This window comes from Pocillopora damicornis, chromosome 8, assembly GCF_964200805.1.
Source record: "Pocillopora damicornis chromosome 8, jaPocDami1.2, whole genome shotgun sequence".
NCBI lineage: Eukaryota > Metazoa > Cnidaria > Anthozoa > Scleractinia > Pocilloporidae > Pocillopora > Pocillopora damicornis.
This window is the reverse complement of record NC_142677.1, coordinates 22,876,792-22,898,932: the sequence shown is the minus strand read 5'-3', so window position 1 is coordinate 22,898,932 and position 22,141 is coordinate 22,876,792. Positions and strand designations below refer to the sequence as shown.

Here is a 22,141-nt window from a genome sequence, read left to right as displayed (position 1 = left end):
GCAATTCAGGAGTAAAGTTGAGGGCTATGGGAGTACAGTCTTCTAGGGAGCGAATGGGAGTAGAAACCAGCAAAAGAAGCCTCAATTGAGAAAGGAAGTATGCTAAGGAGGTACTTTCCATCTGATTGGCTAAGTGCCTCAGAGTACATTTTTTCCACCGACATGATCGCGTTCGGAAGTTTAATTTGCATGTTGTTCAACCCGATTACTAAACATCGAGATGTGTCGATAAAGGTTACTTTACGGAAGTTTTAATATCCGAGGCCATTAAAATATTCAGTAACAAATATTTTCCAGGAAAATTCCCTGCACATATCACAACAGCACCAATCCCTTCTCATTACATACTCATTTTATTCAAATTAATTACTTTTCTAACAATGCTTGGGTACTCCAGCCCACGACATCAGCCATGCCTTGAACTTAGTATCAAAGAGACAAAAATAGCTACTTATTATCTAACAAAAGGTGATACTGGTTATGTTAACGCCTGTTAAATAACAGGTCATATCTAAGGTCTCTTCCTTTGCATCACACAAAGAAAAATCAGTGACTCATGTCCTCATTTGATTTTATGTTATATTTGGCATGAGGAAAATATTACATTGTACAGCGAGTGAGTGGAGTGACGAAAATATAACGGCAATAGCACACGAAAGATAACTCCCTTGCAAACGGCGAAACCTGCAAAGCATACCTTTCTTTTAGTTAGACACGCTACAAAAATGATTAATACAGTGTCTTGTTTACACAATGCTTGGCTAATCTGGGACAAATTGAGTGAATCCGAAATCTTTGAAATGCGCTTGCAACAAGACTGTTGCAATAAAGGCTGAAAAGATGCATTGTGAGAAATCTGAATATTGTCGAAGTGTCTCAGTTGAAGTCAAAAAAAGAATCAACAACAAAACAACCACACACAAGAGCTAAGCAGAAACCATTTTTACTACTACAAAGAAACCATTTTTCACCATATCAATAATTACCTCTTTTTTCTAGCATTACAAAAATTAATTAACATGCTATCAAATTTCTTGTGAGTGCAAAATAATCACTTTTCCATGAATTAAAGTTTAAGTGAATAGTTCCCATAAACAGCAAATATTTTTCTTCAAAAGTGCTGCAAGCTATACCTAAAAAAAGAGGGGAAAAAAATCATTTGACTGTAGTCATATAGTCCCCTTTGCAGCCAATCTCAGAAAGATGATCTAAATATTGGCCATAAAGAATTTCTATAATGGGTCCTGAGGGTCTAAAGTTGGGCAGTACTTCTAGTCCCTTGTCAACTCCGCACTGCTGAGGAATAGAAACATTTGTTCGTAGAAATTTTCTTGAAGTTACAGCCCCACTAAAGCTACTAGATTAGCTGTTTTCATCTGTTTTATCTATTAACTGTTTTCATCTGCAATCCATCAAATTCCATCAGCTTGCAGGACACAAAACCATCTCCTCTACAAAAATATATTAAAGTAATTGCAGATTTATATGTTTGACAACAGAATTAAAAGCCTACCTTGGACAGGTGTTGTTGAGTTGTGTTGGCTCTGAGACTCTACATGGCTTCAAATTCATCAACCCTCTGCTTTGTATTTCCTTGTCTGATTTGCTTCAGCGTCTTGTATTTATCTCTTCCTTCTTTCTGGTTCTGCATGTGGAGTTTGTCGTAAGCAGAGTAATTCTTTTCCTCTTTCCGGAGATCCTCTTGAAGTAGCTAAAACAGAAGGGGTTCAAATAACACAGTAAGAATAATTTGGCCCAAGCATTACAGACCTGTTACATGAATTCTTGACCCCCTTACATAGGGGAATCCCAATTGTTCTTAACTCAGAGAGAAAATGAGTTAAGTTGGAATCCCTTAAGGGCAAAATTACACCGCTTGACTGAGGAAGGGAACCAAGTTCTTGTTTGAACAATTGCAGGTTAAAGAAAAGGAAGATTTGAGAGGTCAGTATTCTACTGTACCTGTTAATTCAGCTAACCCAACTCCATTATATAATTTATAATGTCATAATACACTGAATAATAAATTGGGGTGTTAACATGTCGACAAAGATGAAATTCAGGGGAGATTTTCCAACAAAAACTATCCTTTACATCCCCGAATCTATACAGTTTATACTGTGGCAAAGTTTATTAGTTCTCTTGTGCATCCACGAGTTGAATTTTAAAATTTCTTATCTTCACTACCAAAACTTCAATCAGACCACTGGAAATGTAATGTCTGTATAGGTAAGCAAAAAAAATTGAATACTGATACTTTTGGAACTCTCATATTCAAAAAGTTCATCAATCCCTGCATTAATACCTGAAGCATTTTTCGCTGTCGCTCGTTCTTTTCAGCTTCTGTAAGACGATTTTCTTCAGATCTGTCTCCTTCTACAAGGGGATCTACCTCAAGTTCTGTTTCAAGTGTTGTTTGTGTTTCCTCCATTTCAATATGATCTTCCTTAACCTGGGCTGAAAGAGCTTGCTCTTCTAATAGGACTGTTTTCTCCTGGAGCCTCTTTGTCTCTTCCTGTTGGCTTTCAAGCTAGAAATATGCAAACAAAGATACAAATTAAGTACTAGGTTGAGGCAGAGTCCAAAACCACCCTGCCATAGTGACTTTTAAAAATTAACAATGCATAAAGTTGCAATGTTGGAAATCAACAATTTGCAAGTGATGTGCACCTAGTCTGCAAACACAGGAGGATTTGAAGAGTATATTCCAGTGTCAAAATTTTGAATGCTTGGACATACAACTTCTCTAACATTCTAAGTGAGAGCAAACTCCAGTACCAAAAATTTTGAATGCTGGGACCTACAACTTCTCTAACAGTCCAGAGCTCTTACTCGACATCCGCATGCAGTCTTGCCTCAGTTGTTTTTATGTCCTCTTTTAACTGTTGCCTTATGTCTTGCTGATTTCTAGCAAGGGCTTACTGTAGTTTGCGAAATGAAATTGAATTCTGTAATTTGAGAAATAACTCAAAATTTGTAATTTTCAAAATGAAAATCTGAAATTTGCAAAATGGAAAATCTGTAGTTTGGTAGTTTGTGACACAAAAAGTGCAGAAAATTTATGGCCACCAGTCCAAAAAATGAATTGGTCAGTTCACCACCAGTGTGGATTACATACATAACAAAGCAATTATAACAACTACAACAGATTTCCAATTCATTTTGTTTAGATCGTTTTGCAAATTACAGTAGGCCCTTGCTGTAAATCAGCAAAAAAAAAAAACAAAAACAAAACAAAACAATGCTTAATTGATGACAAACAAGAAAATGAGGTTAGGTTTGGCCTGGTTGTGTGCAAACATCAAACAAGAACTCTGGAAAGTTACAGAAGAAGTGTGTTGAAATTTCTTGCCCTACAGCAGAAGCAGCTGGTTTGATATGCTTCACTGCTGCAGTTTTCTTGCATAAATCCAACAATTCTGCTTTTTTTCTTTCCTTTGCTGCTATCAGTAAGCTGATGCCTCTCTACTACAAAAAATTTTTCACTCCACACTTAATTTAAAGAAATTTTCTCTCATCTTCACCACCACAGCTCTTAATTCTTTATTGATGAGAGCAACTTCTCTCTTAGCCTCATCCTCACACCGTAATTTTGGCACTGGATCACTGAACCACAAGAACAAGCAAGTGCATTGTTTTAGTATAATTGCTTGAGTGCTTTTGAATTCTGTTATAAATTTGTTTTGTTGTTGAAACCATTTTGTTACTATTTTTTTTAAATTAAATGGACCGAGATAAACAGCCAGATTCCATTAGAATTTATCAGGTTCATTTAAATAGACCAACAAAACATTCTTCTCTCTCTCTTTTAAAAAGTGTTCTGCCAAACTCAATAGCATCTCTTTTGTGCTGTTCAAGATTTCATTTTCTTCCATCGTGTTTATCACTTCCTGCATAACAATTACAAAATGCAAGGCAGCTATTTAGAAATTCAGCACCCCTGCTATAATCACCTCGTGGATTATAGTGAGATATGATGCAATGACCACTTCACCAATCAGAGCACACTCATCTCCATAATCACTGGAGCAATTATACTTATAGGGAGCTAACGGCCAGTAATATTAAATTGATGAATAAAAGATGCAAAATAAAACTCATAACATTCATAAATCACTACAGAATAAACAGAACAAGTGAGCCCCTTTAACGATGAAAATGTTCACCTCCAGTCTGATCTTTTCTCTTTCCTCTTGTGCTTGTTTTTCTTGTTCCATTAACAGAGAAAGTGCCTCCTCTTTCTGGACTATTTCCTGAGCCTTTTTGAAAAGTTGAGAAGAAAAAAACTCAACAAACAAATATTTTCCCCTTGTGCAGTTAAATCAATGTGCACAATCCCCTTAGAACAGTGACCACTACACAATGAATAAGTTGTCAGTAATTGGATCCTTGTGTTTGCCAAAGGACAAACATTGCAACTTGCTAGAAAGAAATGTATGGCAAGAGGTTGTTTCAACATCCAAAGAAACAATTTTAGAGAGATTCTCCCCTTTTCACTGCTGTTTTATCAGAAATGGATTTGGGTTATGTTGATACAAGGGAAGCACAAGTTTTTGTTTGAACAATCTTAAAATATGTAGTAAAATCTATCTAATATAAACATTTGTCTATGCACAAGGTTTATTGTGAAACTGACATTGCTTAATGGTCTCAAAATTTGAAATTAGTAGCGATAAATTGCCAAGAAACAAACCAATAAAGCCTTTTCAGCTTTGTTTGTGTGTTCAGTCCACTACTATTTTTTTTTAGATGTTGAAACAACCTTTCACCACACATTTCCTTTGAGCAGCTTGCAGTGTTTGCCCCATGGTGATCCCAGTAATCTTTGTGCAAATGCAAGGATCTGAGTACTGGCAACTTGTTCATTGGGTTGAGACAGTGGTAAATTACTGTTGTGGAGAACTTGTAATTTCTTTGATAAACAAATCTTATGCATCTCACATCCTTTAATTCAAGCTTATTAGTTTACTTGTTTGGCTTAAAAAAATGACTCCTCACTGAGTTCTGTTGCAACACAGTACTATAGAGAAGCAAACATTTTTATCCAGACTGCTGCTTCCAAAGCACTTCAGTTTTCTTTCCTTAATGTAAGATCTACACATACCATTTTCTCTTTCTCCCCTTCTTCTTCTCTCTGTTTCCTCTTCATTTCTTCAATTTCTTCCTGTTGTTGCCTTTTTTGCTCTTCTTGTTTGCGTGTCTCTTCTTCAAGTTCAGCCTTTTTTCTCAATAATTCTTTAGCTTTCTCCTCTGCCTCTTCCTTTTCTGCAACAACATCAAAACCACACCTGTGCTTACTTTTTACAGTGAAAATTATGGTTTTTGTAGACATTGAAGGGAACTTGCAGTTCAAATAGTAAGCATTAAACAAATCAATGAAAACTTAACCCTTTAACTCCTTGAGTTGATTAACATGTAACTTCTCCCTAAAATATCCACACATTATCCAGCAGAAAGGTAATAAGAAACTCAACAGGTAGAAGTTATCTTGATCAAACACCAACTTCATGTAACTAAGGAAACATATGGCAGGTTAGAGGGGAGAATTAACAATAAGATCTTGTCGGTAGTTACAGGGTTAAGCTTGAAACCTTGGAATCAGAATACAGATGGCAAGGACTAACCCTACATTTCCATAGAGCATAGTGTCCATCTTAAAGAAAATTTTAAAAAATTGGATTTCCACAGTGGCTGGTTGAATTGGAATTTTTATTTTAGAGGGACAAAAACTAGACATCCAGAAATCCTGGAGAGTAAACTGCTGAGGAGGCTTAAGGACTAAACACAAACTCAAACTATCACATCTAAGTTTAGCTAAGCAGTTTGAGCTCCAAACTCTGACCACTGCATTAACTTTAAGAGGCTTCAATTTCAGACTTAACTTTTAGAAAATTCACCTAATTGTCATATCATTTCCCTCCTGCATAATAATATATTGAATCCCTTGTCTGCTCCAATAAGTAGTTCCTGTCTCTCAGCAAGGTCTTTATTTGATATTGGAATGCCTTCTGACAAAATTTGATGAGGGTAAGGGCAGTAGAAATCATGTTTAAGACATCTTAGAGGTAAGTGATTCGTAGCTCAGAGTTCAGTTTTGTTTCCCCTAGTTTTGTCTATGATTGTAGACTCTATCAAAAGAGCTTTGACTGTGTACCTCTCACTTGTCTTTCCTGCTCCATTTTAAGTTTATGTAACTCTTCCTCGAGCTTCCTCCTCTCTGCCTCAGCCGTTTCACGTGCTGACTTCTCTTTTTCCAGCCTTTGCCTACAACAAGGACACAAGAAACAACAAAGGAAAAACATATACCACTTCTTATTTTTAAATTAAAAGCTAAAGAGATAATGTCAAGTTTCTGCATCTTTCTTTGCCAAATTCCTGCTTTAAAAATTTTATGTTCACTTTATAACTCCAAGTTATGATTATGCATGATTGTACAGGTCTGTAGATAGCAGAACAAGCTGTACTGTTCTATTTCTCTAGTTTTTATAGCATTTTCTAGCATAGAGAGCTACATCAGTACTAGCAGAAAACTAACCTTTCCTTCAACTTAGACTGTCTCTCTTCCATAGCTTGTGCTTTCATCTGCTGAACTTCAATGGTGTCAGGTTTCCTGCGTCTCATGTAAAGTTCATGATTTCCCATGCAGAGAGCCAGAATTCGCTTGTTTATTCTCAGGCGAGCAGCATAGAAAACAAAGTCCTATGCAACAGAAATTCAAAAGAGAATTAACACCAGCTCACTGTTATTGTAGGAAAATATTTTTAAATAAGTACACTGTGTGAAATGGAAAGTTTGGGGCAAATTTGAACGCAAAGCAGCTAATTGGCTAAAGAAAAATCTGACTGAAATCTTTACTTCGCCATTTAGTACTTCATTAAAAAATAAAGAACAAAAACAAATGCTACAGTTCAACTCAACAGTGATTACACTTAAAAAGCACCATATAACTACTTGGCCAAAGCCAAGAGAAACAACACTCAATAGAAGGTCTCAGTATATTCTCTGTACTGGTAAGCAGAAGACATTAAAGGACCCACACACTTCTTGCTAAGAGTAGGGAGTATATCTCCCCTTGTTGTGGTCTGGTCTAAAATCAGATATTGTGGGCACTTAAAAAAATTTCCTTAATTCACTGCTTGATGCAGTCAGGCAAAAGCCCACAACAAAGTGTTATAAATTAACCCAGAAGAGCCACTTTGGACCATAACCAATCTTATGCTAAAACTTAAACTGACTGAAGAGAAAATTCTCGTACTGATGCAGTTTATTACTGGAAATGATATCCCTACAAAACTCATTGGTGATGAAAAGAAAACACTTACTGGAGCTTTTTTATCAATAGGTTTGATAATAAATTTCTTGTCATTAAAGGAAATGTTTCTGATCTCGCTCCAAGGAAATCCAATCTTGGGGGTCAGCCTGAAGAGAAAAGTATAACTTGTGACATGTCTATTTTTTGTTAGCTTAACCCTTTACAACCTAACATCAGTATGCATATTCTCCATACTGTTCTCTATACATTTCCTAGGTTCTAACAAGGAGAATTAGTAAAAACATCAAGAGCTTTGTTAGTTGCTGATCATTTCCTTCACTCTCGTAACTTAAACAATTGATTGAAGGGATGGATTGTAAAGAGAAATTAGTACTTTGTTACTCTCAGGGATTAAAAGTTAATGAATGATGTTGAACAATGACAATGTACAAAAGATAATGAATGTTTGATTAAAAACAAAAACCACCACAACAACAACAACATCAACAGCTATTTGACTTAGAAAAACGTTCAGGTTTCAATAAACAAATCCTAGATAGGATAATTCCCATGATCAAAGTTATTCAATGCAATGGCAGAAGCAACAGAAGTAAGGAATGGTTGACACAGAAAAAAAAGGGACTAGATTGACACATACTGTAGGACATGGCCCTTAGTTACAGACGATATATTACTCACTACCTTAAGGATGCAAGATACTTTAGGGACAACATTTTTTCAAAAATGTCAAGTAATTAAGCAAAATCTACAGAAATTCACCACCACAAAGAGATTAGTTCAGGCAAGAATTTATGGAAAAATCAAATTCAGACAAAGGTAAGCAAACAGTGGCCAAATTTTGTGACCAAATTTTGATTTTGCAAAACATTTTTGAGATATGGTTGAAAAGTGCCAAGGTCAGAAATAAAGTATTACATACTTGAACTTGAAAAGCTTAAAACTTTTGAAAGAAGATGTCAATCAAAAATCAGCCAGTGTTGATTGACTTCCCAAAGATTTTTTGCAGAAATAATAAAACACAAGCACATTTAAATTGATTAAAGAAACATATTAAGTACTTTTCTCTTTCTGCTCAATTATCATCTCAACATTTAAGGGGGGAAAAACCAACATTATCAAAATTGGGTTGTTTACAAGCTTTGAAATGATATATAGTTTTATAAGGATTAATTCCAAAGGCTTACTTTGATTGTAATTTTTTGTATCCCACCCATGAAAGTATCTTTTTACCTTCACTTTAGAGTGCAAGTACCTTCTGTAAACAAAACTTAACAAATCTTACTTGTCTTCTTTTTCATAAATGTTCAAACCCAATGCATCTACGCCAAGGAAGAGTTCTGTCCCTCTTTTGTTTTTGATGTCAAAATAGTTCACTCCATACATTTCTAAATCCTGGGCAGCCTTTAGGTATTCAATCATGGCCTCCTCTCTGTGAAATCAATAGGAAAAAAAAAGGTACTTAAAAATACCTGGAAAACAATTCTTGGAACACTAGCAAAAATAGCAATAACTGAACAGTCTTTGACTAGATGAGCCCTTATCACAGCCTTCTAAACCTTCTACTCCAACTCCCCCCCCCCCCCCACCTTTCTCCCCAAAAACAAAAGCATTGTCAGTAGGCTGCACAATAAACATTTCAAAGCCGATGAGAGGTAAGTTGGTGAGGTAACAAGAGTGCTCAGTTTGTTGTCTGATAGAACCTGAATACAAATTTCATATATAAAGTACAGGAAAAGATGGTGCCCTTCACAGAGGAAAAAATATTGTCCAATCTCTTCATTTTTCACTCGAGTTCATGTATTTTAAGTATAACTTTCTTTCACTGGCACTTTGTTTGATTGAAAAGCATCAGAAACAGTTTCCAGAATTCTTAGAATTTCTTAGCTGTTTGCAGGGTAGATTTAGTTCTTTTTCTGGTTCTTTTTTTTGTCCTTTTTTTTTTAGCTTTCTTTGACTCTCACTTCAAAATTCCATCACATTCCATGTCTGTAAATGAACTTTAGGTCCTTATTGCACATAGTTTTACATGTGACTAACATATACACGTCAAAAAATAGCATCTTCTTCATGGTGCGAACCTACTAGGAAGTAACTCTTTACTTTGTTGCAAACAAGCATGGTGGCCTATCTGTTTTTTTTCCTTTCCAGGAAACGAGAACCGACTTTCTTTCTGCAATTTTTTTTCACTTGGTAATAGTTTATTTATTCCTTCAAACATATGATATATAATAATATTAATAATACTTACAGGTAAAATATACCCTAATTCTTAGTGTAGGAAAAGAAATTTAATTTTCATAAATTTAGTTTGTACTTGTAAATATAACCATCATATTATTGGAATTATACATTATCTACAAGGTACTGCTGCTCCAAAATGGGTACAGGAACCCTTTTCTTATTATAAAATTTGTGTTCCTATAACATAAAAAACCAATAGAAGAATAACTTGGGTTGAAAATGAATCATTCTAAGTAACTTTTGCCATACCTTGATATAGTAGAATGTTCACCCCACCAAGTTGAGACCCTTCCAGGAACATCATCTATCAACTTATTGACAATAAATCTATGGAATAGAAACACTATATATTACATTTTTGAACGAAGTGTTCATAAAATAAATGAAGCCAAGCACCAGCAAAAATACAAGCTCTGCTTTTAGGCTTAGCTAAATCTATATATTACCCTCACCTTTCTGATACTAATCTTTCCTGTTTCAAAAACTCAGTAGTGTGGACATCCTTGGTGTATGTCCCATGCTTTGCATGTAACTATGCAGGGTAAATGAATAAATAAATTAATAAGGAAATCAATAAATAAATGAAGAAATGAATGCACAAGGTAGCTCTGAAGATTTGAGCACATTACTCTATCCAATCCTTCCTACAGTGGTGCCTAAGTTGTATAAAAGCCATGTGAGAAAATTTAGCTAATATATGTATGTGTTTATGATTTTACCATCTGACTGGTCCTATTAAACAATCTTAGTTGGTCACAGTGAAAGTTATGTATTTGTTTTGCCCCTTTTCATGCTTTTCTCTTTTGTTATCATCTGTAACCAGAACACATGATCCAACTTTCTACTACTACAATTCCTTGAAACAGAGCGTTTCCTTAAAAAAGTGTGAACACTGAGGGTTGCAAGCTAGTCATCCCTCTTACATTCATTATGGTCCCAAATTTTTCCTCTTTTGGAAGAAGCCACCAACTTAAAATGTTTGGAAAACTTCTGGTCATCTTTTCTAGTGTTTAGATCGTGTTGAGTACTATGCAGAGATTGACAAGGACCAAAAGGGAAATAAGAGTTGTCAAAAAAAAACTATGAATGTCACTCACTCTTAGGCTTAATGAGGTTGTAGTTAGAGGGAGCCACTGACACTTATTTCCTAATGATATTTTATCAAAAACAGGGGAAAAGATACTCAACAACAGGGAAATCTTTTAGATTGTGCACTATCACATTATAGATTTTAGGTAAGTATCAATAAAATAAGAAGATTAAAGTATAAAGACATCATGATTAGGGACACTAACTGACACAAAAATATTGATTGTTGTGGTCAACTTACAGCATATGAGGACAACAAAACTGCAGTTTCTGCTGGACAAAAAGTTCTCTCAGCAAGGATGTCCTCCTTAACTTGCAAGAAGAAGAGTCTCTGCAAAACAAGAAAGCAGAGATCAGAATTCTAGTTACAGCTCTAAAAGTGTCTCCACCACCTACATTGACAAGTAAACTGAGGACATCATTCTTACACTTCAATCCATGATGCAGACCTTGTAGGAATATGCAGTATTTTGCAAGATTCTAAAGGCTGTCACTTAAAGTTTGTATAGTAGACACTTCCAAAAATTTTGTAGCATCCCCTGAAACAATGGTTCCTCAAAACAATGAAAGAGAACATACAGTATGCTTCTCTAAGAGAGAGGTTTTTTTTGCAATGCAGTTACTTCTTCCAATGAAGTTTGCAATGATTTGACAGGTCAATTATCAACATGATTGGTTGGTTTCTGAAAGTTATCTTTGGTACATTTGCTCTGTGACCTTTTACAGAGTTGTTACGTTAGCAGTTCAGCACTATGCATCTGCTCTTTTCTTATGTTTCTTCACTGACAAACAAAGCAGATTCTTAGTTTTTTTTTTTTGCGGAAAAGTGAGGCATCACCAGTTGACCATGTTGCTAGATGAAAAATACTAGAATGATGTCCAAACATCACCATCTACACCTGAACTGACTTCCTTGAAAAATAATTGAATCATTTTCTTGCCATTGCACTTCACTGTAATGAATGACTTAAACCTTCTAGTAAGAAGTTAGTTGATACTCTCAGGACTTTATGTTATTTTCACCAATTTTTTAATGAACTCACCCTTGTGACTTCTTGTATGAGTTCCTCAGACACATCTTCAGGGTAAAATTTTGCACGGAATTTGAACTGAAGTGGTGATTCTTTCTTAACATCCTGACTTTGTACCTAATCATAAAAAAAAACAAAAAACAAAAGTGTGAAGTTAACAGATTCAACCTTGTTTAGCTGCTTTTAGTTTAGTACAAGGGCAGTTTATAATTAAAGGCACATACAAAAACAGCATCTTACCTATCTATCCTCTTTATTCCAACAATGTGCTTTAAAATCACAACAGTCTCTACTGAAACATCTCCTTACACAAGAATATTTGATACCCTTTAATTTGCTTAAAATGCTACAACTGTACTTTATTACAAAGCTCATATTACTTATAATAATAGCAGACCTAGCCATAGTCACACAATTATTTTTTTAAATTTTGTCAACAACTTAAGCTTCCACAGGATGACAATAAAAACAATTCTAACACTGTCCTGAAAAGAAAAAAAACCCAAGCCTTACACCAAGCCTCCCTGCCATTTGGGCAGATGAAATTAATAACAAGTTCTACACTTTTTGTTTCCTCAAATAACATTTACATAGCTGCATCACCCTCAAAGGAATTTATAACTTATAAACACGACAACGCCTGTCAAGATGACCTGCTGTTTCAGGGTGTGACACCACCAGGTATGTAGTGTTAAGTTTAAACAGAGAAGTGACTGCTGTTAACAGTTTTTAGGCACATTAGGCATCAACCTAACAAAAAATAGCAACAGAGAGATTGCCAACCAGTCTGGTGGAAAAGGGACAGAAAAAAAAAACAAACTTACAATCAATTCTCATTATGTTCAAGTGGCCTTGAAAAGTGTCTGCCCAAAATTTGAATAATTTTTCAACTTTTTAATTATATAGCTCAGAGGTCATCTGTGGTTGGTTATGAAAGCTGCATGTTGGTCTCAGTTTTGAGAATGATTGAGATAAAGCTTTTTTTTTACTTTGTACTAAAAGTTTGAGAGCGACAAAGATTATTATCATAAGTGTTTTAATAAAACATTTGAACTTAAATTACAATTACCAAGACTCTTAGAGGAAAGACTACATGAAAGAGTCAGCAGTATAAGATTAATGACAAGAACTGATAAATCAGTCTCTAAACTGCTGAACTAAGCAGCACAATAAATAATAACTTATTTCTTTGTTATTCAAACCAACTCCAAGCAAGTCTGTTATCTTTAACAAAACCTTTTAATCTCATTAGCAGCATGTCTATTAATTTACAGGTTAATTAACATAGTTAATCAATTTATTTCCCATGCAGTCTGGAATAATTAAGAGCCAGTAGATTTTACAAAGACTAACACCATTTGTAGTCTGGGAATGCTTAACAAGTGCAATTTATTGCAACTTCCGTGAGAAATCAATTAATCATTTGTTTAAGATACAGATTTCCCTTCTGTTTTCTTCACTCTATTTTAACTATCTTCACTATTTGCCATGCTCTGAAAAAGGTCATCATGCTCAAATTTTAACATATATATCCTTACGCAAACAAAAAAACAATAGTTTGAATGAAACTTAGGAATATAGAGCCAGATTCTGAAAAAGCGCTTAACTACAGAAGTGCATTGAAAGTATATACATAAGATTGTCGCAGGTGATGAGACAATTCCAATTTTAACACCAAACTGGTGAGGAAAGACAATAGTCATGAATAAAAATGGCACACAGCCATTTCAGAATTCAGAGACAACATGTGATGGTCTGTGCTTCCCAAATAGGAAGACTTATAATTTACAGTCTGCTTGTCTCCAGCTTTATAAGCTGTCATGGTGACTTCTGGTTTAGTTTTACCTTGTCGGTATTAGTCAAGTATGAAAAACTTTTTATTTTACTAATGGATCCCTCACATTGACAGGCAGTAACTAATGTCATATTATAGCTCTTAAAAAATTATAAATCCATTCCCTACTGAGGTTTTTGTCTCAACATATAGGATGCACTTTAAGCAAAAAGGAGTGTGCCTTGATGTGCCTTCAATCTGTACCTGCGGTTTTTTTATCTGTTATTTTCTGGTCGAACAACTGATGCTCTCTCTCAATTTCTACAGCTGGATGATATCCATAGTGAAGAGTGAATTTAAGAGAATGTTAATGACCCAGCTAGACAATTCATAATGGTTCTCTGCAATTTAGCTGAGTACCTTTTCGTGAGCCAAAACCACAAAACAATCAGCTCTTATTTCCATTGAAGTGCAGACGCAATCAGCTCTTATTTCCATTGAGGTACAGATGCGGAGGATGCAAAGACTCAACCTGGTGTTTTGCAATACTAAATATGCATTTCATTTCCAAAACATTTGAATTCGAACTTTACCTTCTTGTTTAGCTTTAGCCATGTTTCATATCCTTTGGTGTCTGTGTATTGCAGACCAAAAAACCAAATCTCTCGTAGGCCTATCGTCTTCACGACCTGGAAAAATAAATTAGAGTCTTGAAAACATTTGGATTAAAATAGGCTTGGTTTCAAAGATGTCGTTCCCCTATGTGGAGAATTGAATACTGATTAGTAAATAGTTATTAAACTATGCATAGTGTGCAGAGTGCTCGGCGAGTTTAAATTTTTTCAAGATTTTTTACCTGATCAAAGAGCTGTTTTCCTGTTGTGCTTGGCTGAATTGCAAACTCCAGCTCTGCATCCATGGTCGTGACGCGAACGTTCAGCTGAGGAAATCAATAATCGGACTTATCAAACGAAGGATCGAAAATGAATGTACTCAAATATGTACTTTCTGTACCATACGAACTGTGTTTAAGTCTGAAGTCTGAAGCGGTTGAAAAATTGATTTAAATTAGGACTTACCACTTTGGGCATGTTGAAGAGTTTTGTCTTGTCACCACAAATAAACTCACAAACTAAAAATGAATTTCCTTGACCGGCAGCTACAGGGTTAAGTTTGGGCTGTAATACAAGAGAACACGAAATTAAACAAGGCTGAAATTCATAGTCACGCTCACTGAGAACTTTCCGTGTAGCATATTCAGGCAGTGAGCCACATCTCTAGGATTTACCCGGATAGTAAAATCCCTCACGTCGGTGGACTAGTATGAAAAGCTTATCTTACAGGCAGGAATAATGTTCATCGGCGGTGAATTACAATTACAAGTTCAGAAATGCATATGCCCGCGTCCAATTCGAACGAAAGATTGAAAACTCCGTTAATATTAGAGAAGAGAAAATCAAAACTGCTATCAATGTCCTCTAAGGTTATCTGTCTAGTTTTACTTACCTATGATGAAAAATGGAGAAAAAATAAGAGAGAGTTGAGCCAAATTTTACGGTAAATCTCAACAGTTTGGCTCGCTAGAATGGGCGTAACTCCAAGGCTAAGAGCAGTGTGAAGCAATATATTAAGCCCCCTCTGGTATCAAATATGATTGGCACAAGGAAGACTGGGACCCATTTCCGGGCATTTCTGACTTTTTGGGACAGTGTTTCCGGGAGAAATCAAAGTGCTCTGTGAGCAAACTCGTGAATTGATACATGATTTTTGAGATTATGTTTAATGTTATCTGGTTTAGGGAATTTTGTGGTTGATTGTCATCTAGAGTACGAGCAGTAGTTCAGTGTTCGCTAATGTAGCAAAGAAACAAAGTAACGTTGGGACAAGAAGGCATTACAATTGAAATGATCATGCTATTACATTTAACAAGGTGGATGATGTAATGTGTTTTAAACGTCTATCATTTTTGTTTCTGGTTCAAAAGAAAAGGTTGGAAGTAAATGTGGGTGAAAAGTGAAATTTACTGTCTTTCGTTGTAAATATTAGAAAGTCAAGGCAATACTGTCTTAATGAAAACATTAACGATTCCCTCTTTATCAAATGAGACAAACGGGAACGAGTTTTGAGTGATATAACTAAGCCAAGCCTGCCACCGTCATTTTAGGAAAGCACACTCCGACATCCGTCAGAAGGAGGTCATCTCGGCTAGATTTCCGATTACGAAATCCGAGCTCGCCCGATGTTGTCTTCGTGATGAAGGCCCTACACGTGCTTCGTTTTCGCTCATGACTTCGTATTAGGCGTAAGATAGTGCTTTTTTTTTTGTTGCTTACCTTCATTACAGACTCCACAAAATTTTTGCGATGCCTCCTTTTCACGGATGACCGATTACAACTACAACATAGTAACACCTCCACGAAATCTGTCAAAAGGAGGATTTTAAAACACCGGAAATGGAGAGGAAAGATAAATGATACGGTCGATTGACTCCCAGACAATTGAATGGTCCAAACTAGCAAAGGCGGGAAATTTGTCATCATGCGAGATATCAAAGTATCTGTTTGCTCACTCAATTCGTATTCAGCGTTCGGCCGTATTCCAATCGATAATTTCGCTTTCTGAACAAAATTTCCAATTCTATGATGGCACGTAAATTAACTTGTCAAGAAGTGAGTTCATTGTTTGAGAGAAAGTTGTCTGAAAGGTGAGGTCTCTCCTGAAGTCTACTATGAAAAAGAATTCGCGCAGGATGAAAAAAAAGAAAGTAGACTATAAAAGGCTGCCAGTATCTCAGAAGAAAAATCCTTTCACTGGACGTGTAGGGGAAAGAGGAAACAACATGAAAAGGGGGTATAACGTCAGCTTAAACGATATAGAACGCCAGCCTGCCAAACAGCCGAAACTCGCACACATCAAGAATGCCAACTCAAGCGCTGAGGCTCAAATAAACATAAACCCATAAAAAAATTCAAACGCCAATCAAACTGTAAAGGCAAGCACCCCTTACACACCAAACACGACCACATGCATCACCAACACCGCAAACGCAAACACCATCTCCTCCATTAACACAACCTCGAGCACGACCAGCACTGCAAACACATGCATCATCCTTACAGTAAACGCGACAACGAACACAAACCTGGCCCAGCAAAATAAAAAAGATGGTGAAGTAGAATTTGTAAAGACCTCTCACAGAAGCGCCTCAAAGGCCGGTAAATTCCATCTCTCGGAACAGGACATTAGCACCACTTCAACTGGAGACTGGCTCACCGACCACTCAGTCTGTTCTGAGGGAACAGTTCCCTCACGCAAGAGGATTGGAAAATACAACTTTGGGGCCTATTTTTAATTTTTCTGTTCAAAAAGGCCAACTTTCATAAATCCTGAATACTGGCAGCCATCATTGGGTGTTGGTATCTACTGTAGGATGCTACACTCCTTCTGTAGTTTATCTGTACGACAGCCTGTTTTCGGGAAGAATTGCAGCCCTCGTGCAGAAACAGATTGCATCAATTATATACGACGAAGGAACCAGTTTTAAGGTCATTGTACCAAATGTGCAACACCAGAACAATTCCGATGACTGTGGAGTTTATGCTATTGCTTTTCTGGTTTCGCTACTACATGGCCTCAATCCTTCTAATCTGACATTTGACAGGAAGCTGATAAGACAACATCTTTTAAAGAGCCTGGAGAGTGGATCATTCGACCTCTTTCCCCTCTCTAAAGTACCCGAGTGTCGAGACAGGAGGCCACTTTTTGTTCAAGAGGTCTCGGTAATGTGCGAGTGTAGAATGCCGAGGGAAGAGTCAGACTCGAAGTCTCCTTCTCGTTGTGTGAAATTTTGTAGCTGCAAGGAGTTTTTTCACAGGAAATGCATTTCAACAATTATTTTGGAAGATTCAAGTGCAAACTGGCGTTGTCCAAACTGCGAAAGAGCCCTTAAGCAGGAAGAGAAAAATAACCATTAATTTAACATGTAGTATTAAAAACTGATTCTCAGAACTTCCCATTAATTGTTTATTAAGATAATCGTCGAAGTGAAATATATATGTGTAGTAATTTTTTATCTATGTAGAAGTCAGCTAAAAGAATTTTTCAAATGTATTCATGAGAAACTGTTTCTTATAGATCTTTCCCTAAGTACGCTCTTGCGTTTAGAATTGAAAATCCTCATCTAAATATTGTAAAAAATATTATCGTAGAATATTTTCAATGATGATCATGGCACAACGCAGATAGAGAAAATATAATAGGTGAGACAAATCACGGATTATCCTTGTCGACAAAAGTAATATCGCCTGCTTTATTATATTCAAACTTAATCTCCGTCCAATCGAGGTAATGTACAATTTTTTTTATCAATTACCATATTAGAAATAACAATATATCGTAACTGCGTTAAATTTATTTCATCAGAAATCCAGAAAATTTCCGGTGTTTTAAAATCTCCTTTTGACAGATTTCGTGAAGATGTCATTACGTTGTAGTTGTGATTGGCCATCCGTGAAAAGTAGGCGTCAAATGTATTTTGTGGAATCTGTCATATAGGTTAGCAACGGAAAAAAATGCAAATATCTTAACGCTAATACAAAGTCATGAGCGAAAACGAAGTAAGTGTTCCTTTCTACTCTAATTTGCGGCTCTAAAATGCGAAATAGGGCCTTCATGAAAACATCGGGCGAGCTCGGATTTCGTCATAAGATATCTACCCGAGATGACCTCTGGTGTTGTAACATCCTCCTTTTGATAGATTTCGTGGAGGTGTTACTATGTTGTAGTTGTAATCGGCCATCCGTGAAAAGGAGGCATCGCAAAAATTTATTGGTGTCTGTAATATAGGTAAGCAACGGAAAAAAAATGCAAATATCTTAAGGCTAATACGAAGTCATGAGCGAAAACGAAGCACGTGTTCGTTTCTACTCTGTTTTGCGGGTCTAATATGCTAAATAGGGCCTTCATCACGAAGACAACATCGGGCGAGCTCGGATTTCGTAATCGGAAATCTACCCGAGATGACCTCCTTCTGACGGATGTCGGAGTGTGCTTTCCGTCATTTTAGATCTCCGCCTGGGTAGATTTAAGTCACGTGCTAGGCAACGTATAATCAATAACAAGATAGAATTTCATTTCAGGCCTATTTATCAATTTTGTGGTGTGTAATTTTCGCATTTTAGTACGTTGTATATATGTTGAATCTTCAAATTGTCTTGAAACTTACAAGAAATTTGTTCTTTAAAAATTCACTGAAAATCGGTAGCTAAAATTGTTTGTCTAAGTGTTATTTGATTTTCGTGTTAACTTGTTATTTAGTCAGTCGCCGGCATCTTTTGTTGCTTCACACAGGAAAAACACATGCGACGAAACGTAATGATCAATTTTGTCCTCAATCTCACGCTATAACAGAAAAAGCTTTTGAACATCTGTAAACTCCGAGCGCTTCGCAGTAAGTGATATTTTCAATGAATCTTCGGATTGTTTTCAAGTTCAAGGATTGTAAATTACAATTTTATGAAAACCGAAGGTTGTTGTTATTTCAGTGTGAATCCTTGAATGCTTGCCAGTCGCTGGCGCCGCTTGTTGAAACTAAAACGAAAAAAAAACTCTTTTAAGATTATCATTGGCTTCTTTTTCACCCCACCACTATTCTTAGCAACAAAGGTCGCCATTTCGTCTGTTTATTGCTCGCCAAAAACTATCAAATGTACTCAAAAGCCTAAAATCTAAAAAAAGTTTACAGGAATCGACCAATCGAGCGAGCGAGCGAGCGAGCGAGCGAGCGAGCGAATGCTATTCCCCACATCGTACCTATAACTCGCTCTTGCGCATGCGCGCAATTCACGAGTTAAAAATGAAGAAAAATGCGACACCCGGAAACTTTCTAAGCCCTTGATAATCTTGAGGCTCAATTGACGACACGGAGAGTATTGATGACAATGAACTTCTGACGAATTTTTTTCTTTTACTTTATGCACTTCTAGAATTTTCCATCGTACAAAAATTTCCCGAGAATTATTCCAATTGTAGTCCTGTCAAAATTATAATTTGCATATTTAGTTTGAAAGGATCCAGAACTAAGGATGCGAACAGACTTGTTTATGGTATCTTGATGCATGTAATCAATATAGTTGATATTATGCACGCCACGGGCATGCATAATCCCAAAGTGCATTAAGTTTTGATTCATTTCAAAACTTCGTCGAAGATTTAGGTTAAACGGCAAAAATACCGAGATGAACTGTCAAAGATTAGACGATTGTAATGTCTCTCACTTTGTTGAAGTCATTCGCGTAAATCATTTATTTAAGAAGATTTCGAGATAATGTTGCGTGACCAATTATGGTCAAAACCAAGGACTAAAAACATAATTTTTAAAGAAATACGGGTAAAATTTCCGCACAGCCCCATACTACATTATGCATTCAGTTCTTGGATAGAGAAAACAATGAATAAAACAATACATCGCCATTGGGAAAACAGATTTGTTTTACAATAGTATGGGGCTGTGCGGAAATTTTACCGAAATACGTCATATTTCTAACACCTTTAGTTCGATTTCATTTTCGCTTTGACTCTCTTATTTAACAAATCAAAAACACGCAAGACCTAAAGGAAAGTATCATAACATTTGATTTCGAAGTTCGCAGAGAATCATGAGTAATCATCAGTGCAATATGAAATTATGAAACATTCCCAAAAATCTGCTCGAAAATTCCCATAAAATTTTCTCTCTATACGCAAATTTGGCAAAGATTTTTCACCAAAAGAACGATCAGAACTGGTGAACAAGTCAAACATTCGCAAATATGTAACAGTTAAGTTCTCGAGGTTTCAAAGTTCCTGTTAAATTTCCTTCAAAAGCTAACCGCTCAAAATATCCCCAGCACAAGAAGAACGCTGACTTACCTCGATTTGCGAACACGAGGGATCTGATTTGTCTCGCAGATGAAAACAATTCCAACTTTTAAACCGGCGTTATATGACCTTGAAGGTTTAGGTGATTTTTAAACCGGGAATATGCAAACGAGGTATTTGTGGTGGAGTGATAACTTGAGTATTACGTCATCCATCTGCATGAAAAAGAAGTGTATACACTTTTGGTAACTATAGCAACAAAAGATTGAACCAGAAAACAAAACACTTTGTGGGCGACAATTTATTCATAGTTTGGATAGTTTTGGTTGAAGTCATTTCGCGTTTTCTCAATGACAAATCAAGTAAACATTTTTTTGCAAAAAAAATCAGAAGCTATTGAGGGTTACAAACTATTTTTAATCACAGTCCAATTAAAAGGACTATGCTGTTGCTCGTCGAGAAAATCTCATTATATTTTAAGAGTTGAAATTTATCAGTATCGCAAGATAAAGCACATACTGGTAGCTGTCTCTAAAAATATAACGGATTTTTTTTTCTTAAGAAACTAGCAACAGCGTAGTACTTTGATTGGACCCTGAAAAAAAAAAGTTTTTAACAGTAATCGTTAGTTCCTTAATAAAGATTTAGAGATCGATGCGGATCTCACCTGTACTATAAAAGACAAAGGCTCTTGATCAAAAATTTTATTGTAAAATAAGGCGAGTTTCGTTTGGAAAGACGAAAAACAAAGATTCTGGAAAATTTATTGCATTATTGTTAATTCATTTAATTCTGGTTTCACTCGATAATATCAGAAGTCTGCCGAAATTTCTTTCTGTTTCTGATTTTTTTGCGGGGGCGTTGTTCGATGCATAAAAATGGAAAAACTTTTGTAGTAGAAGACTGGTACGTGATGTCTTCTTTAAATCTTACTTTTCTGGAGAAGTTTAGATTGTAGATGAACATGACAACTACACGCTCAAGAAAACATTAGCGATGACGTTGAACGATGAAGCAGTTGATAACGATAACGATAACGATAACAATGAATGTTGAGGGTATTGGCATTAGCATCCCGGTGGAGTTCATACAAAAACGCTGCCCTGCAATGCTAGGATTTTTAAAGAAGTATTGGAAAGTTGAAGACGTGTTTCAATGCGTCTCAATGGTAAAAATTGACAAATCTGAACTGTTAGTTGTCAAAAAAGTTAAGCGTAAATTCTGGTGACAACAGCGGAAAGATGTTAACTGCAAGCTGTAAATTTGCCAACATTTTGACCGTTAGCCGTAAAAGCCATCACCTCATCGAGATCCTCTGTCAATTGGGAAAGTGTCGTTGCCAGCCTCACTATATAAAAAAAGATATACCATAACAATAAATGACAGTGATGATAATAATGATAATGATAATGATAATTAACAACTATTCAAAGAAGTGGAGGTGGCTATTGGTGGATATTTACCAAGCTGCGAAGCGGGGAGGTAAACAGCCATCGACACGAAAGGTAAATAGTTGTTTCAGTTTATACTAAAACAGTGGGATAAAAGGGCACAAAAAGATGATTTTTAATCCATTTATTCCTGCGATTATTATGATGTTTTCGGGAGAAAATCCCGCGCAAGTTGCTCGACAGTGAATAGGTGACAATTATTCCATGAGTGCGCGTTAGATATGAGATGGCAAACGAGGTGCTTAGTGCCGAGTGGGTTATAACAAATCTCGTGTCCAACAAGCGCAAATGGAGTAATTTTTTAAATAAAATTTATTTAATCTTGACCGTTTAGATACCTGGAGCTTGTATCAGCTCTGCACCAATTGGTGCAGTGAACTTTCTTGTAAGGCGGCTCGGAATATGAGCTGATATCCGGAATTTA

General features: G+C 36.1%; 1 protein-coding gene across 2 annotated transcripts; it reads right to left on the bottom strand.

Moving 5' to 3' along the window:
* Window positions 1–334: 334 nt before the first annotated feature.
* LOC113672155 (radixin) lies at window positions 335–20,504 on the bottom strand. 2 transcript variants are annotated; one of them, XM_089180533.1, is made up of 17 exons: window positions 20,318–20,504; window positions 14,488–14,586; window positions 14,265–14,348; window positions 14,002–14,097; window positions 11,647–11,751; window positions 10,845–10,934; window positions 9,967–10,046; window positions 9,764–9,841; window positions 8,556–8,702; window positions 7,323–7,419; window positions 6,536–6,699; window positions 6,155–6,264; window positions 5,105–5,265; window positions 4,167–4,259; window positions 2,306–2,530; window positions 1,514–1,711; window positions 335–1,133 (listed from the first exon to the last, which is right to left on the bottom strand). In XM_089180533.1, exons 2-16 carry the CDS (start codon window positions 14,497–14,499, stop codon window positions 1,553–1,555), a joined length of 1,701 nt encoding a protein of 566 aa, XP_089036659.1. In that variant the 5' UTR covers window positions 14,500–14,586; window positions 20,318–20,504; the 3' UTR covers window positions 335–1,133; window positions 1,514–1,552. The 2 variants fall into 2 exon arrangements, with proteins under 2 accessions (XP_089036659.1, XP_089036657.1); XM_089180531.1 differs by lacking the exon at window positions 20,318–20,504 and adding an exon at window positions 14,915–15,142.
* Window positions 20,505–22,141: the final 1,637 nt, after the last annotated feature.

Bases quoted from the DNA above. Each gene is read 5' to 3' on its own strand.
- LOC113672155 (XM_089180533.1), bottom strand. The intron at 10,935-11,646 runs GTGAGTTCATTA...CTTGTTTTGCAG, and splicing joins TCATACAAGAAGTCACAAGG to AGACTCTTCTTCTTGCAAGT. The intron at 8,703-9,763 runs GTATGGCAAAAG...TTGATTTCACAG, and splicing joins GAACATTCTACTATATCAAG to AGAGGAGGCCATGATTGAAT.